This window comes from Emydura macquarii, unplaced genomic scaffold, assembly GCF_026122565.2.
Source record: "Emydura macquarii macquarii isolate MOO-44397 ecotype Brisbane River unplaced genomic scaffold, CSIRO-AGI_Emac_v2 contig_306, whole genome shotgun sequence".
NCBI lineage: Eukaryota > Metazoa > Chordata > Testudines > Chelidae > Emydura > Emydura macquarii.
In genome coordinates this window covers 5,873,818-5,889,675 of record NW_027130443.1, presented here as the reverse complement: position 1 = coordinate 5,889,675, position 15,858 = coordinate 5,873,818, and the positions used below count along the sequence as shown (strand labels likewise).

Below are 15,858 nucleotides of genomic sequence, written 5' to 3'. Positions count from 1 at the left end.
AGCTGCCAGCGGCTGGGGGGGGTGGGGATGCAGTGCCAGCCACTGCTTTGCCTGGGGCTGCAGCATTGCTGAATCACGCCTGCCCCTGGGCAAGTTGGCAACGAACTGCCACACGCTGGACTAGCTAGATAGGTGGGATCTCAGCACCCCAGCACTCCCTGCAATTGAGAGTTCGCTTGGCTTGCAGAGACTGACTCCTTCCCGTCTCCTGGCAGTGGAAGGAGAAAGGGTTTTCAGGAGGGCTATTCGGCAGCGCTTGCCACAGAACACGCCTGGGAAGGGCCCAGATTTCATTTCTGTAGCAAGTTTTTAAACTTCCTGAGCTTCGAAAAATAAAACCAATGAACAAGAAGCAGCGTTTGTGCAATCAGACCAAAAACCAGCGTCAGGGAAGGGCTGGCGGCAGCCTGGGAAGCTCCATGCCCGGGGCTCAAATGTGCTTTGGCTAACTCGGTGCTTGCTCTCAGCTGGGAGAAGCAAAGGCAGAATTTTAGGCCCCTGCGGTGCACAGCAAGCCTCAGAAAGCCCTGCTAACGGCCATCCAGAGAGTCGGGCAGGGCAGCGCTTCGCTCCATACCCCTCTGCATCCCTGAGAAGGACCAGGTGTGGAGAGCAGTGCACAGAGCGCAAGGAGGAGGCGGGGTTCTGCTCTGCTCACAGCATCTGTTTTGTTCCCTACCAGTAAAAGCGAGCAGGGGAAGGCAAAACCCCGGGAGCTGCCGTGATGTTTTAACTATGAACATGCTCTGGATCCCCACTAACTTCCACTGTTCCAGACACGCTGCCCTGCCTTGGACCCATGTGCTGTGGATTGACTCCTTAGCTCTGTATCCTTTGTTTGCGCACCATGCCGTTCGTTACCATCCCCTTCCCCTCGCCCCCTGGAGCAGCTAGCACCGGCTCACTGCAGCAGCCGGAACAGCTGCGACACACCAGGGCACCAGCACACTGACAGGTCTTGTGGCGCCCACCACACAGCGCTACAGAAATGAAACCAGCAGCGGCTTCCCAGTGGGTTTTGTTTTCGCTACAATCTCCAGGGGGAATCACCCTGTCCCTGTACAAGGATCTCTCACCTCGGCTGGGGCACTCCACTCGGGTGCTTCTGGGGGGACAGGAGGGGATGGGCCAGCATTGCACCAGCTGACAGACTAGATTAGATCCGCTCCCTCTTCACACTGCCCTCCGGGCAAGTCCAGGAGCTACCTGGCTGATGTCCAGGCCTCACACTTGAATTCTGGCAGCCCTTACTCTCCCTAGATGAGGGGGAGCGGCACCACGCAAGCACACATCTGGCCCCAGCGACAGAGCACTGCCTTTAAGGCAGCTCCAGCCAGTCGGTTCAGCTGAGCTGGAGGGAGAGCGGCCACGCCGCACGATCACAGGTGAATGGCACACGGTGCCCAGCTCCGCAGCACGGGGGGGGCGCTCGAGCAGCAGCCAGCACCGCTTCTGGGGCCAGCCCGCTGCAGCTAAAAGCTTCCCCACCTGGGAGTTAGAACTCGAGTTAACTGCAGTGAAGGCAAGCCAAGAAACTTGCGAGTCTGACTCCGCCGCCGAGGTGCACCCCGGGAAAGGGGGGAGAACGCGTTTCCCACAGCACGCAGCAGGGAACAGCCACTGCCACAGGAAGCAGAGCTGGATGGCAAGAGCGGCGGATGTGCCATCCCCACGTCACAAAGGCGGGTGGGTGGTAAGAGCAGGAGCCGGGGCAGAACACACAGGACTCAAAGCTCCGTTTGTGGGACTGGGAGAGCTTTGCCCCAGATCGGCTGAGGCAGAGGATCCCAGTGGCGGGGGAACAGACGGACTAGCAGAGGGACTACTGAGGAACTAGGACATTTGTGGGAAGAGGGTGAAATCCACCGAGGCCCAGAACACAGGCCAGGCCCCACCTAAGCCCGTCAATTTCTCCCTTTCGCCAAGAGACACATGAAGCAGAGTCATCCCCGTTAGTGGCAGGGGGAGTCTTGACCCTAGTGGTGACACTTGCTTCAACATTCATCTGGGACAGGCAGCCGGGGGCTGGGGTTACAGGTGGGGGTTGGGGGAGAACTGCGGGGCAGGATGAAGCACGGCCTGCAGATCTTAGGAGCTGATGCGGTTACAAGCTTGAGAGATGCGGGGAGAAAGAGGAGCGGGGGGCTGCACCCGAGTGCCAGAAAGGGAAGGAGAACCAGAGGACAGGCCTAAGGGACAAAGCCAGGTATTCTACGTCCATGGATGGAAATTAAAGGCTGCAAAACCCTGATTCCGGGGATAAGAACAAATGGCTCACAAAGGATGCCGCTGCAGCTGAGTTTTGCGGGGAGGTAGTTGTCTTTGCCCCTTCCCTGGTGGCCCGCCCCCCCTTGGGGGTGTCCCCTCCACGCCCACTCAGCACATGATCGGCTGTACCTGCACAGAACCCCCAAGCCTGCTGGTTGCTAGGTGAGTTCTTAGAGGTTCCTCGACAGGCTGCTGACTAGCCTGAGGATCCCACAACTCGTCCCCCTCCGGCGACTGCTAGTGACCGGCAGGACAGGAAACAAAAAAGAAAAAGGATGGAGACGAGGTGGCAGGAAAAGGGGCGGGGGGGGAGGGGGTCAAGAAAATAAGACATGCAAAAGCAAAAATAGAAACAGAGCAGCACTCATTTGTTATTAAGTCAAATAAAGCAGAGGGTTCCCTGGTGAAACCCCAGTGAGACTGGAATGGGCTGGTACTAAGAGCTCTTGGACCAGCTGATGGTCTGTTGATTGGATTCACCACTCACAGCTTTGCTTCTGCACATGTGCCCACAGCCCCCCCCCCGCTCCGCCCCCGTAATGCGCAAAGATCTCTCTGGGGCTGTGTCGCACTAGTCCAGATGGAGCAGGTGCTTGGTCTGCTGAGATGTGCTGCTGGCTTTTGGAAAGGGCTGGTGGCGGAAGTTGTGCGGCCATGCAGAGCACTGCTTCTTGGCGGGGATGAGCAAACAGTGGGGGAGCTGATGCTCCCTGATATTTGATTTTGCAGAGAGTGAAGACTGACAGAAATTAAAGCTACAGGTCTATCTCCCCATCACTGCAGGGTTTAAAGCCGGAGGGCTAAGGCAAGAGAACAGGGCTTAGATTAAACTGGGTGATCATGAAGAGTCTAGATACAGTGAAGAACTGGTGCCCCCCATGTATCAGACCCTCTCTGGGCTTGCACTGGGTCTGTGTATCATTTCCAGACTCCAGAAAGCCTTCCACTGGGGATGTTACCAAGGTCTCCCTTCTTCCCACCGCTGCGGGGGCCCATCAGGAAGACAGAAGTCCCACAGACAGCTGAAACTAGGGGACGACCCAGGAGTCCTGGAGATGATTCTCTCTCCATAAAACAGGTGGGACTCGCGCTGTCAATGTGCTGCACGTGCCTAACTCATTGTCTGGCCCAGCTGCTTCTGATTTCTGCACTGGGTCCAAAAGCCAGGCCCAGCGGTGACCTGAGGTCCCACCGCTGCTCTGCCCAGCCCGCGCAGCTGCTGAGCGCCGGCCTTCAAGAGGATCTTTTGGACGTTAAGGCAAGCGGAACCCAGTTCTCTCCAGCTGCTGGTCTGAGGAGGCTGAGCCTCACTAAAGGCTGGGGGTGAAACCCGTTAGTCCGTCCCTACTCGGGGATGAGCTGGTTTTAGACCAAGTCCTAAGCGTGCGAATCCAGCTCCCTCTGTCAGGCGCTTGTGGGCGACAGAACAGGTTACAAGGGAGCGCCAGCTGCTCAGAGCTCAGTCTGAATAGCAACATTACCCTGCCCCATGGGACAGCTAAGCCAGGCCAAGTTCTTCACACCCCACCCCTACAGAGCTGGCGCTGGCCCCTCTCTGCCTGGCCATTCCTCACTGGCCCCTGGGAGGAGCTGCCTTTGCCAAGTGCATTCCTGCTTCCTAGGGTGAGGCGCTGTTCTCCTGCAGGCGACACCAGGCTCCGCCAAACGGACTCCAGCTCAGCCCAGCAGCGTCTCCCACACCTGAGCTGTCCTCACCCAGGTGTCCACGACTTCTCCCCCCCAGAGCGATATGCAGAGGCTGGGTCTCCTCCACGCAGCAGTGACTGGCGAGATCACATTGCCTGCGTCTCCTCTCCCCACGGGGCCGTACCGAGAGACCGAAACCAGCCAGCTGGCACAACTCCCTGGGGAGCCCACAGCAACTCTGGTCAGGTCAGTACCCCCGTCACCCACGCGGTCACCCAGGTGGGGCAATGGAACTCAGACGATTCCAGCGTGGCAGGCAGCACCAACGATCCTGACCCAGCCCCATTTCCTTTGCCACAAGGGGTTCTAGGACTCCACCGAGGCAGCCTCCCCACCACGTCTGCATCACCCAGCTCAGTGCCTCTGGATTCACCAGCAGAGCCAGCTCCGCCCTTGCCACGAGCCACAGCAGCTGGGCATGCACCGGGGATGTCACATGGGAGCCTATCCCAGAAGCCACAGTTCTCCGGATGCTACTAAAGGAACTGGACCGGGACTGACTGGCACCAACAGGAGGGTCTGAGACTGGCCTGAAGTCCCATCAGCAGCGAACTGGTCTCAGGCATGGGCCGCGCTCTACAGTCAGCATTGAGCCCAACAAGCCAGGCTCATCTGGTCCCCAGCCAGGAGGTCCCCGATGCACAGTCTCACCCTGCTGTCCAAGCCCTGATGGCGCCATTTACCAACTGCACCAGGGCCTCCAACACTCCTGGCCTCCCAAAGCATCCAGTCCTCCCATGAGCCAACCCCTGATGGCACCACCCGGCCTAGTCTTCCCTGCCTCCACGCCACAGCCCTGGTATTGCCTCTGGGAAAGGGGTGCAGGTGCAAGAGATCCCAGGAGGAAAACCAACTCCACTGAGCAGCCCATGGAGGGCTGCCCCCTTCCCACCTCCAGCCAGACACGCGCATTTCCCACAGGCTCCCCCTGCCCCCAAGGTACCCTCCGTATCTCTCCTAAAGGCTTCCAATTCCCCCCACGCCTCCACAGCAGCCACCTTCCTTCTGGCCATGGAGAAAAGAACCGGATCAGCCAGAGGAGATGCAGGTCTACACTCGCCTTCTCAGCCAGCCAGTCCCCCTAGAAGTGGCTGGCGATGTCTGGACCCCTCTTCCCCGCCGTCTTCCCCATGGATCAGTGATTCTGCCTGCACTCAGACCATCTGCTCTGCCCCACCATTGCGGAGCTGCTCTGTTGTTGGGAGGGGCGGGCGGGCAGCTCACCTGGTGTTTGGTGTGCGGCTGTGCTTTGTCTCTGGTCGGCGGCTGAACCTGGACGTCGCTGTGGATTGTGCCGATTGGAGTTGGCTGCAGATCAAGACACCAGGAGGAAAATCATCAAGAAAGGCCCAATGATCTCCACGCAGGCCCCGGAAAGGTGCTGGGATGCCAGGGGCTTTCACTGCCAGTGGGTGGGGAGAGAGCCCGGGAGCTGGGGGAGGCCCCAGACCGAGCATGTGGCGGGCGGGACTGTGGCTCACAGTATGAGGTGCAGGGTAAGTTCCTGAATCGCTCTCCAATAGCTCGATCAGGAGCCCACGCCCATTGGAGCCTGGCCAGATCTGCTTGGACGAGTCATGCTGCCCTGGGCTTCCCACGGCCTCCCCTGGCCTGGGAGAGGGGATCAGGCATAGGGGCGGCAGTTAGCAGTTAGCTCTCTCTCAGGGCAGATCCACTTGCTGCCTCAGCGGCGGCCTAGGGCTCCGGCTGTGCGATGAAGTGGGAATTCTCTGTAATGTTTTCATGCGTGATCTGTCTGGCCGTGACTGACGTGACTAGAGTTTGCTCCCCTGTGGGAGCAAAAGGGTTAAAATACTCCTGGAGCAGAGCATAAGAGGAAGGGACGGTCTGGAGTGCTACCGATGAGTCAGGGAGTGGCTGAAACCAGACCAGAAAGGCAACAGGAATCCCAGGATGGACCGAACTGACACCTGACCAGGGAAACCCAGAAACCCGGCAGGTGGAACATGTGAGCTCAGCTGGGGCTGCAGGACAACCATGGGCCAAGAGATGAGAGGAGGCCAGGATCAGAGCCAGCCTCGCCTGGGTCCGAGACACCACAGGTCTGGCTGCACATACAACTCGAGTAGCAGACTCTGTATGTTGTTAACGCAGGGCGTGAGCGCCTGCACTCATTTGTAACCCCAGGTGAGCAATCATTGAACCCAGGATCTCAACCTGGGGCTTCAGCATCTACAGTGCATTATGCAGGCCCATATACCAGACTTCCTTGCACCATCCCAAATATGTCCGCTCTGGCCCTTGGTTGGTGCTGCAGCGTGGGAAACCTTGACTGTCCAGAGAACAAAGGAAGTCGGCTATGGGATATTTTTGGCAGACTCCCAGAGCATGAGTCCAGTGGGGCTGTGTCTACACAGCAAAGCAATAGGGTTTGAACCCTGGGTCTGGACTGACTCAGGTTTGGACCCTTGGTCCTTGTTCTCGGATCAAGTCCTGGGTTAGCAAGATGTGTGTGTAGATGGAGGAGGGTTATCTTGAGCCCTACTTCCAACCCTGGGTGTACACTGCAGTGTAGACACACCCAGAGAGACAAGGACAGGAAGAGAGCAGAAATGGATTCTCTGGCAGTGTGGCTCCTTGATTGCCCAGGCTTGGCCAACACAGACTGAGTCTTAACCTTTGGTTCTCTGTGCTGACCTATGGACTCCCTGGGGCTGCGTTCCAGTTGACTAAATAAACCCTGCTCTGTTTTGCCAAGGCTGCCTGGGGTCATGGCAAATCCTGGCTGGGGGGCATTGGTCCATGAAGGGTGTAAATGCCTCTGTCCAGGAGTCTCTCTTGGTCAGACTCGCTGGGCAGAGCTCACGGGGGGACGCAGGAGGGCTGGATCTCAGAGGCTCAGGCTTAAAAGAGGGGCCCTTGGTGGTCTGGTACACTCCAAGGGACTGTTTAAAAGCTGGGGCACAGCACAGGCCCCGTGGATCCATCGCAGGCCCAGGCTGTTCCGCTCCAAGGCGAGAGATCTCACTCCTGGGTGCTGGCACGGGACTAGCTCAGGCTGGCGCCTGACTGGGCAGATCCAGGAGGGGGATGATTAAGGAACTAGAACGAAAACTGCATCTGGTGTCTGAGTGTGTGTGTTGGGTGGGCAGGTGGGGGCAGATGAGGACTAAGCAGTGGAAAGGGAGGCACGATTCAGGGATGAACGCGAGGCGGGGGGTTGAGTGAATGACTAAGGAGAGAGGTGAGGGGAGCTGATTTCTCAGGAGCCAGCGGGAACCAAGTGGCTGTAATCACACACAGCCCAACTCTGCCTGCTGCTCCCATGTACCCAAGCCAGAGGCAGCCACCCAGCACCGTGCCCTCCCCCCCGCAAGGGGCACTCGCTGTCAGGGCTGGGCAGGGTGGGGGTCTCCCTCCACCTCTATTCAATGGACTTACTAGTGGCTTCCCAGCCCAGTCGTACTCGTAGTCAAACACGAAGCCGCTCCTGTCAAACAGGTCCGTGAAGAGCTTGCGCAGGTAGTCGTAGTCCGGCTTCTCGAAGAAATCCAGCCGCCGCACGTAGCGCAGGTAGGTCGCCATCTCCTCTGCGGAGACACGGCAGGCTCAGCACGGATCACAAGCCACACCGGGGGGAGTGCCCGGGGCGGGGGAGGCGTCAAACCGAGAGGAATGGGGCAGCAGGCAAAATACCCCAGGAGGCTGGAAGGCCTCAGTCAGAGCGACACAAAGGCAGCCCTGAGACGGGAACAGCCCGGGGACAGATCCTGCCCCCTCCGTCCCACTGTGGCAGCACACAGAGGCTCGGGGAGAAGTCCAGCAAGCTCCAGGATAGGAGGCTGTAGTTCATGGTGCTGTAGGTGTAGCCTGTGGGTGGTTGTGTGGCCTGGTAGATAGAGCACTAGACTGGAACTCAGGAGACCTGGGTTCTAATCCAAGCTCTCATAGTGAGTTGCTGGGTGTCCTGGGGCAAGTGCCATCCCATTCTGTGCCTCAGTTTCCCCTCCCACCTTTTGGCTGTCACGTCTATTGAATCCAGGCAAGAGCTCCGGCCCCTACCTGCTCTCCTGACTCGGGCGGCATCCTTACCTGGGAAGTTTTCACACAGGACTTCAACGGGGGTGGCTCTTTTGGTGTCTCCAATCTTCTGATACCGCTCCTTTAGCGTGTCAGCCTGGAACGGGGAACACGGGGCAGAGCTCTGCAGGGCACTGTGGACAAGTGCCACGCACGCCCAGGTGGCCTGGCAAAGTCCTAAGCTAAGGTGTAGGGGTTGGCCTTGGGCTCACCTCCTCCCCCCTGCCAGTCACAGGGCACTTGCTGGTTCACCCCCTCCCTCCCCCCCCATCCTGGCAATTCTACCATCCCCAGCAACCCCCATCGGGGAATGAAGGGGCCAAGATGGACCAAGTGTGGGAAGCCTTCGGGTTCTGATCCTGTAAACGTTCACATGGCTGAACTGACCATGTGTGAGGCGCCCGCGAGCTCCAATGGGATCGCACCGGTGTTTAAGCATTCGCAGGATCGGGGCCCTGCTGACCACGAAGGCGGCCCAGGGAGTTTGCAAATGGCCCCTCTCGACCCAGAGAGCCCTCGCTCACATGAGAACAGTGCCCCTGTTAACTTTACTCTGCCCGCTCCCAGGATCTCAGGATGGGAGCCTGCATTGCCTGGTCTCTGTGGATGTCACACACCCCCTCAGCCAGCCAACCCACCAGACCTGGGGGTGCCAGCTGTGTGAGTGAGGGTTCGGAGAGTCAGGCTGTCATGCTCTCAGCGCCCTGGCATGCAGCGGCTCCCAAAGGATGGCAGCCAGCTGGCACCTACCTTGAGCCCTTGCCACGGGAGGCTGCCCCGAAGGAAATACATGAACATGTGCCCCAGCGCTTCCAGGTCATCCCTGCGGCTTTGCTCTGGACAGGAGAGAGAAACGGTAAATGCCACGTGCAGATTCCTCGGAGGGCAGAGCCGCTCCGTGTCCTGCCCCTGGCATCACCATCCTGTCGCACCCCATGGCAGACCGGTCAGTGCAAGGATCCCGGGGCAGCTCCCAAGTGTTTGCAAGGCCCCAACGAATCAGAGCTGAACAAAGGGGCTTTCGAGCGACACGTGACCCCTAGTATCTCTGCATCTGAGCTCCCGGGGGGCCAAGGGCTGATGCAGAATGAGAGATGGCTCTGGGGAGCTCGCCACCCTCGGACCCAGGAGAAAGGACCCAGAGGGGGCCGGACTGTAGCATGTGGCATTAGCAGCCAGGTTTCATCGGGGTGAAGGAAGTGAGCGAGAGCAGGCCGAGCGTCTCGAGGCCACGGCGCCATGTGGACCTGCACAGAGGCACCCCCCATTCTACCCAGGGCAGTGCTGATTTGAGATGTGGCAGGGCCCAGCAGCTGGCGGCGCATTAGCTTGCTGGGTGTCGGGTGCGAGTGCTCCCCAGCACTGTGCTCTAAGCACACTCGGCTGCAGACCTAGCTACCCCCACGCCCTCCACGCTGCCCCCTGCAGGGCTCCTCAGTGAGACACCTCCAGTGATACGGGGGATGGGAAAATCCTGGGGCAGATGCTGGCCAGGGCAACAGCCCAACGGAGTAAGACAGGCTCCCCCAAGAGCTGCCTCATCTCCAGCTGCCCCTCTGCTCAGAGCACCCCTCAGCACAAAGGCGGGGAAATATGGGGCTGGCGTAGTCTGGGTCATCTACCCCACTGACCTGCCTCCAGCAGGGCTGCCAAGGTTGGAGGGGGACTGCCCCTGCGAAGTGGCGATTTCTCTGCCCTTCACAGAGGCTGCTCTCCAGCCCTGCAGCACCAGGACAGGGACAAGTGCTGCCCCCGGTGCCCACTGCCTCCCCCACTTCCTGTTATAAACCAACGCAGCCGCTGCCTGGCAGCCTCCTGGTCCCATTCTCCAGGCAGAGCAGCCTTGGTTCGGGGTTGCCAGCCTGCTCCAGAGGCGATGGGGAGGGCAGCGGCCCCTGGGAGGAGAAGCGGGCCTTGCTTTGCCCAGCAGTCTGAACTGTTAGTTCATGGAGTCACAGGCTGACCTCAGGCTGGGCCTCTCCAGCTCTCCCCAGCCAGCAGGCGGAGCGTGTGGGCTGTGATAGCCCCACGCAATTCACCGGAGAGGAGCCCCTTCCACCCCCACGCCTCTAGCCAGCCGGTCATGCTAGTGTCAGCTGGCGTTCACAGCCGCACACACTAGCAGGGAAGCCTTGAGTGTCGGGCACAGGTGTTAATCGGTGCACCCAGCACCACGTTTCTGTGAGGTGCCCATGGTCACAGGGCAAGCTGGAAACAGAATCCAGGAGTCCTGATTCCGAGGCCTCTGTGCTAATCTCCAGCCGCTCCTCCTGGTCACAAAGCCAGGAAGAAGAGCCCATTCATCTCTCCATGGTCCCCTGGAGTCTCAGCCCCACATTGCTCTCCCAGAGGCAGTGCCCACTGACTAGCAGGGGCCTGGGAAGGCTGGCGAGGGACAGGGCACTCGTACCTTTCCCGAGGTGCGTGTTGATGCTCATGTATCGTGCCGTCCCAGTCAGGCTCTTGTGCTCTCGGTAGGGGATGTGTTTTTTGGTCTCGGGGTCGATGTACTCTTTGGCCAGGCCAAAGTCAATGATGTGGATGGTGTGCTGCCGCTTGCTCCCCGGCCGCCCTACGAGGAAGTTCTCTGGCTTGACATCTCTATAGATCAGGCTTTTGGTGTGAACATACTCCATCCGCGTGATCTGCGGGTAGAGGGAGAGGACTGACATCAGCACCAGGGTGTGCATGGGCTCGCTCTGCCACTACAGGCAATGCTCAGCCTTTCGCTCCAGACCCGCTGAGCCCCATTCTGCTCTCAACCCAGCTTCAATCCGACGTAACACTGCTAAAGCCAGCAGCCACTCTGCCATCAGTGTGAGTGCAATCAGAACCAGGCCCACTGGTTCCCCACATACCCAACCTGCTCTGGGAGAGGAAGGATGGCCAGGGCACTAGCCTAAATCTTGGGAGACTGGGGCCAAACGCCCTGCGCTTCCACAGCCTTCCTGAGTGACCATGGAAGAGTGTGTGCCTCCGTTCTCCATCTAACAGCGCTGCCCAGCCGCACAGCGGCTCTGAGGACAAATACAATACACACGGTGCAGTACTTGGAGACCCAGCGATGAAGAGTGCTGATAGGAGTGTGGTATTATTACGTTTTGAAGCCGAAGGAATGGATTATTTTTAGGGGTGGAGCCTTAGAGATCCCAGGACAAAGCTTCAGCAACACCAGGGCAATGCTGGCAGCTCACCAGAAAGCTACACCTCGCTCCTAGTGTGCCTAAAACAGAACCTGCTGCAGCCTGCCAGGACTACGGTTCCCAGCATGCTGTGCCCCCACGGAGCAGTGCAGGCTGGGAGCTGTAGTCTCTGTGGGCGGTAGCTCCCCACAAAGGGCAGGCCAGACTGCGTCTGTCAGCCACATGAGTTTGCTGTGGACTCCTGCCACCACCAGGGATCTTTGAGCAACATGAATCTCTCTCCAGTTCCCAGAGCCCCCAAGCCCACTGGTTACTCTCCCTTCCACAGGGCGCGGGGACCTGAGAGCAGGCAACGTGCCCACTAACCATGCCTGGCTGTGCTTAGCTGGGTGCCGTGGGGAGAGAGGACAAGCACAGACACTGTGGGCAGGGGCCGTCTGTGTCTGAACAGCACCTTGCACAAGGGGGGCCTCCACGACTAACAAGAGACATCCGAACCAGGCAGGACAGCACAAGCCCAGCAGGGGTCAGATATTGTTACCAGCCACACCTCGCTCTTGTGCAGCGCTTCCCATCTATAGAGCTCAAAGCACTTTAGACAGGAAACAAAGCACCACTCACTGTCCCGGATTTGCATATGGGGAAACTGAGCAGAGAGAGACATAATTTGCCCAAGGTCACCCAACAGGCCAGCAGCAAAGCCAGGAATAAAACCCACGGGCAACACCACCTCCAATTAAACACAGCCGTCCAATAAGAGGCAAGGCTTCCCGAGATGGGGCTCCCCACCCTGAGTTTCCAGTCAGCCCATGTCTCCTAGGAATTCCCTCCTGCTCTCACAGCCCCCCTCAATCTCTCAGCTGCTCCCCTCCCTCAAGGATCATTGGCTTTGGTGTCTGGAGGGGAATGCACAGCCGGCTGATCTCCTGCCAGGAAGCTGCCTGCCAAACCCTGGGCTGCATGGGGTGCTTCTGCCTCCTTCCTCCTCTTCACCTCTCCTAAGCCACCCCCGTACGTTCCCGGCTGGGCACCTGGGGCATCTCCTTTGTGGGGGACTGGTCACCGGGGATTTGACGGCAAGGCGTGCCATGCTTCCCGGCTGCATCGCGGGCGCAGGCTGAGCCCAGTCGGCCGCTGCTGCGCTTACCAACTGTATCGCTATCATCAGGACGGTTTTGAGCGTGAAGGTCCGATCGCACAGGTCAAACAGGTCTTCCAGGCTGGGTCCCAGCAGCTCCAGCACCATGGCGTTGTACTTCCCACAGGGACCGAAGTAGTAAACCTGAGGAATTCCTTCTGCAAGAGCAAGCGTGGGGAGAGAGGGAGAGTCAGGGCGTAGATGGCAAAATCCCTCCCCTTGCAGCAGCACAGCCTCACCAGCTGCTGTCTAAGGCCAAACGTGGAGACTGGGGAAACCCAGTATTAGGGAGCTGTCCTCCCTGCACGGGACATTACCTGGGAATTGTCAGCAAGGGGGAGTTTGCCCTTCCCTCGCCCCCACAACTACTTTGCCGTATTATTTGCAAGTGGGACTGGGTTCCCCCCATGCTCCCATCCTTCCTGAGGGGCACAAGCTGGCCCTGTACAGGGAGGAGGGGAAGGGGCACAAGACCGGGGGGAAGCGGGGGTGAGGCCCAGGTGAGGGTCTGCTTGCGCAGGGGTGGTGCGTTGGCAGTGCTGGTGCTGGCGCGGGGCCCTCGTGCCTTTTTCACAAGCTGGGTTAACTGGATTTGCCCCTGTGCTCATAGGTGTCAGGGCGAAGAACGGCCTGATGAGGTGGAACCAAAAAGATAGCAGCCAGGCATTGAGAAATCTACCCCATGCGTAACGATGACAATGCCTCTTACTCCCAACCTGCAGCCCCCTGCTATTCCAGCCCTGAGCTCCGATCACACAGCTCTGCGGTGCTCCTCACTCCCAACTCACAGCACCCACCTCCCAGCCCCTTCTACGCCAGTGCTGGAGGACTTGTGGATGGAGTGAGGACGAAAAGCTCAGTTTCTTGATCCTGTGTCTCTGGGAGATGGAAGCTCCATGTACGATGCACACCAGGTTTGTGAGGTTTGTTTGGGGGGAGGGGGTGACCCTTTCCAGTGACCCTGTCTGACAATGCAAACACCATCCAGCCTTCCAGCACTGGAGGAAAGGAGCTGGGATGTGGCAAAAGTGTGTTAGCAGGGTCTATGCACCAAGAAGAGGCTGCTGGCACTCAGTGGCCACCATTTCCCTCCTGGCTGAGACACACTGGGAGAGTCTTTCCCACTTTCCCCTGCACTGGGCATCCCAGTGACAGTCCCAGCTTGGAGGGGTAACACCCCCCACCCAGCACCTGGTGAGCAGGGCACCCTGCTCTTTGAGAAGGGGGGTTCAGGGGAAGGAGGGTCACAGGTGACCTCAGGCAGCTCAGCCGCATCCCCGACACTAGCACAGAAACGAAAAAACACAGGGGATCAAAGATGAGAAGCGTATGGAAAACCTGTCTCTGGTAGCCGAGCAGATGGGCCTCAGCAGATTATGCCGGGGATAGAGGGCACAACGGTTATAATGAGAGCTGCACCCACTCCCCCATTCCTGTCCTTCCAGGTCAGCTGGCTCCCACCCCAGCTCCCTGCATGCACCACTGCTCCTTACCTGCATTTCCGAGTTGTTTGTAAAACCGATATTCCAGGTGCAGCTGTGGGGCTCGCGATTTGATCGGTTCCTTGGGGGAAGTGAGAGAACGAGAGAACAGGTGAGCAAATGACGGGGCAATGCAGGGTCTCACGAAGGGCTGCTTGGTTCAGATGCCCTGACGTCAAGCACGGCAAATTGCTGGGGCATATTTCACAGCTCACCCAAGTGCTCAGTGGAGAGCAGAGAAGGGATCTGGTCTATGGGACGCTGAATGAAATGGAGATCGGCCCTCAGGTGTGGAAATCTGATCCATCGGGCCATTTTCTTTATTTATGGGGAATGAAACGAAAGCGAAGAATTACAAAGGGGAGAGAACGTAGGTACCTGTGTGAGAATGAACATGGCAGGAAATTGTCCCCATGAGGGACTGGCGTCATCACAAAGCACAAGGCCTGAATTCTCAGTCACACTAAGGCCAGGATGGTGCAGAGAGCCCGTGGTATAATGGAGACTTCAGGCCATTCTTGGTCAGTCACTTTTGGGGCAGGGAGGGAGGAGAAAGGCGGGAGAACCTGTACCGTGGCAATCACCCTTGTTTCGAGTACTCACTTCTGGGCACCATGGGCCAAGAGGCTGAGTAACTGCACAGGAAACCTGCCCCTGGCACCCGTCTCTGACAGAACCCCTTTTAGCACCACGAACTGTGGGGATGCCCTATTCTGTCCAGCCTTTCATTACAGGCCTCTCTGGGACACATCTGGCTTGTGCTGGGCATGCGACTGGTAAATTGGCAAACTATGTTGTGCTGTCGATTCCTTCCCAAAGCCCTGGACTCAGGCAAATCCATGTGGCTGCTCTAAGTCAGAGCGGTCGGTGCCCAAATCGTTTTATTTCAAGGCACTCCCCAAAGCGGGGGCTGTGCATTTGGGGATCTGCTGCCAGACAGATCAGGCACACGGGTGGGAGTTGCTAAAACACTCGGCGTCAGCTGGACCTTTGGAGAGTTTTCCCAGCAGTTTCACGGGGAGGAGAGTTAGATCAATGCCCAGTGCTCTGACCTTGCCCCTTGGTGAAATCCTGGAAGTGCCATGCAGAGAGAGCACCGACACAACTGCACCCCTAGAGTCTGTGGGGTCTGTGCCGGGCGAGGGGGAAGCCTCAGATCAGAACGCAGCAGGGGGCGACATCTGTTCAGCTAGGACAACGCCAGCTCAGAGGCAGAAGGGCTCTAACACCTCAGACAGGGGCATTAGCCCCCAAAACAAGGGGAGTTTTCATCCCTCCCTTCCCCCCAGCCTCCCACTCACTCACAAACCTGAGCTACAAAGGGAGATGAGTTACTGCTGCTCTATGGAAGGGTCAAAATTTGGAGGCTCTGCCATGCGAGGTTTCTCTACTCTGCTTGACACATCTACAATGCCAGGAGCTATGGGGGCCATTCCCCCAACCCTTCCTGGTCTGCAATCCATATACAGGCTGGGGCCAGCCCCAACACTGGAGAGCTGCTCTGAGATGAGAAACGCAGCTGCTGCAGGGGAGTTTGTTAGACACCTCGCGATGGGGGGGATTGCAGGAAGGGAGAGAGCAACATGTCGTCTGCTCCCTGGCTGTTAAGCCATCGCAAGGGGAGGCTGAGCAAGAGGGATCTGCTTCCAAGTCGGTATGGCATGAAATTTAGTGCTGGTGAAAGGTGCTGATGGGAACCCAGGAGCCCGGGTAGGGACACTGAAGCTCCCCCAGCGATTCTCATCCTGACCTGGTTAATACAAGGTCCCTGGCTCTTTTACTCTTGGTCTCTCTGCTGAGGCTTCCTGTTGGTAGCAACTGTAGAGGTGGCTAGCATGTGGCGGACACTAGGAAAGGTTCTGGAGGTGCCAAGATATAGCTTATCACTGCTCCATGGAGCTTCAGAGCCATACGCTTCTCACACCCAAACCACCTGGCTGGGTAACCGCGTTAATTGCTCTGCATGCACTGGGTTTTCCACCACCCAACGCAGCTCTGCACAGCAGTCATTCGCAACCAATGCCTCTCACACAGCCTGTGTGCGACAACTGGGGCAGTCTGATCCATTGGAACGGACTTG

The 15,858-nt window shown here is 58.4% G+C and overlaps 1 protein-coding gene across 2 annotated transcripts in view; it reads right to left on the bottom strand.

Annotated features, from left to right (window-relative positions):
- CSNK1G2 (casein kinase 1 gamma 2) overlaps nt 1–15,858 on the bottom strand; it is an 87,164-nt gene that overhangs the window by 3,288 nt on the left and 68,018 nt on the right. The window contains exons 4-11 of one of the 2 annotated variants that reach the window (XM_067557668.1): nt 13,791–13,860; nt 12,307–12,455; nt 10,427–10,661; nt 8,767–8,852; nt 8,029–8,113; nt 7,378–7,526; nt 5,200–5,283; nt 2,398–2,505 (exon numbers count right to left, since the gene is read on the bottom strand). In XM_067557668.1, coding sequence (XP_067413769.1) covers nt 2,398–2,505; nt 5,200–5,283; nt 7,378–7,526; nt 8,029–8,113; nt 8,767–8,852; nt 10,427–10,661; nt 12,307–12,455; nt 13,791–13,860 — 966 coding nt within the window. The remainder of the gene's footprint in view (nt 1–2,397; nt 2,506–5,199; nt 5,284–7,377; nt 7,527–8,028; nt 8,114–8,766; nt 8,853–10,426; nt 10,662–12,306; nt 12,456–13,790; nt 13,861–15,858) is intronic. The other variant, XM_067557677.1, reaches the window with a different exon arrangement.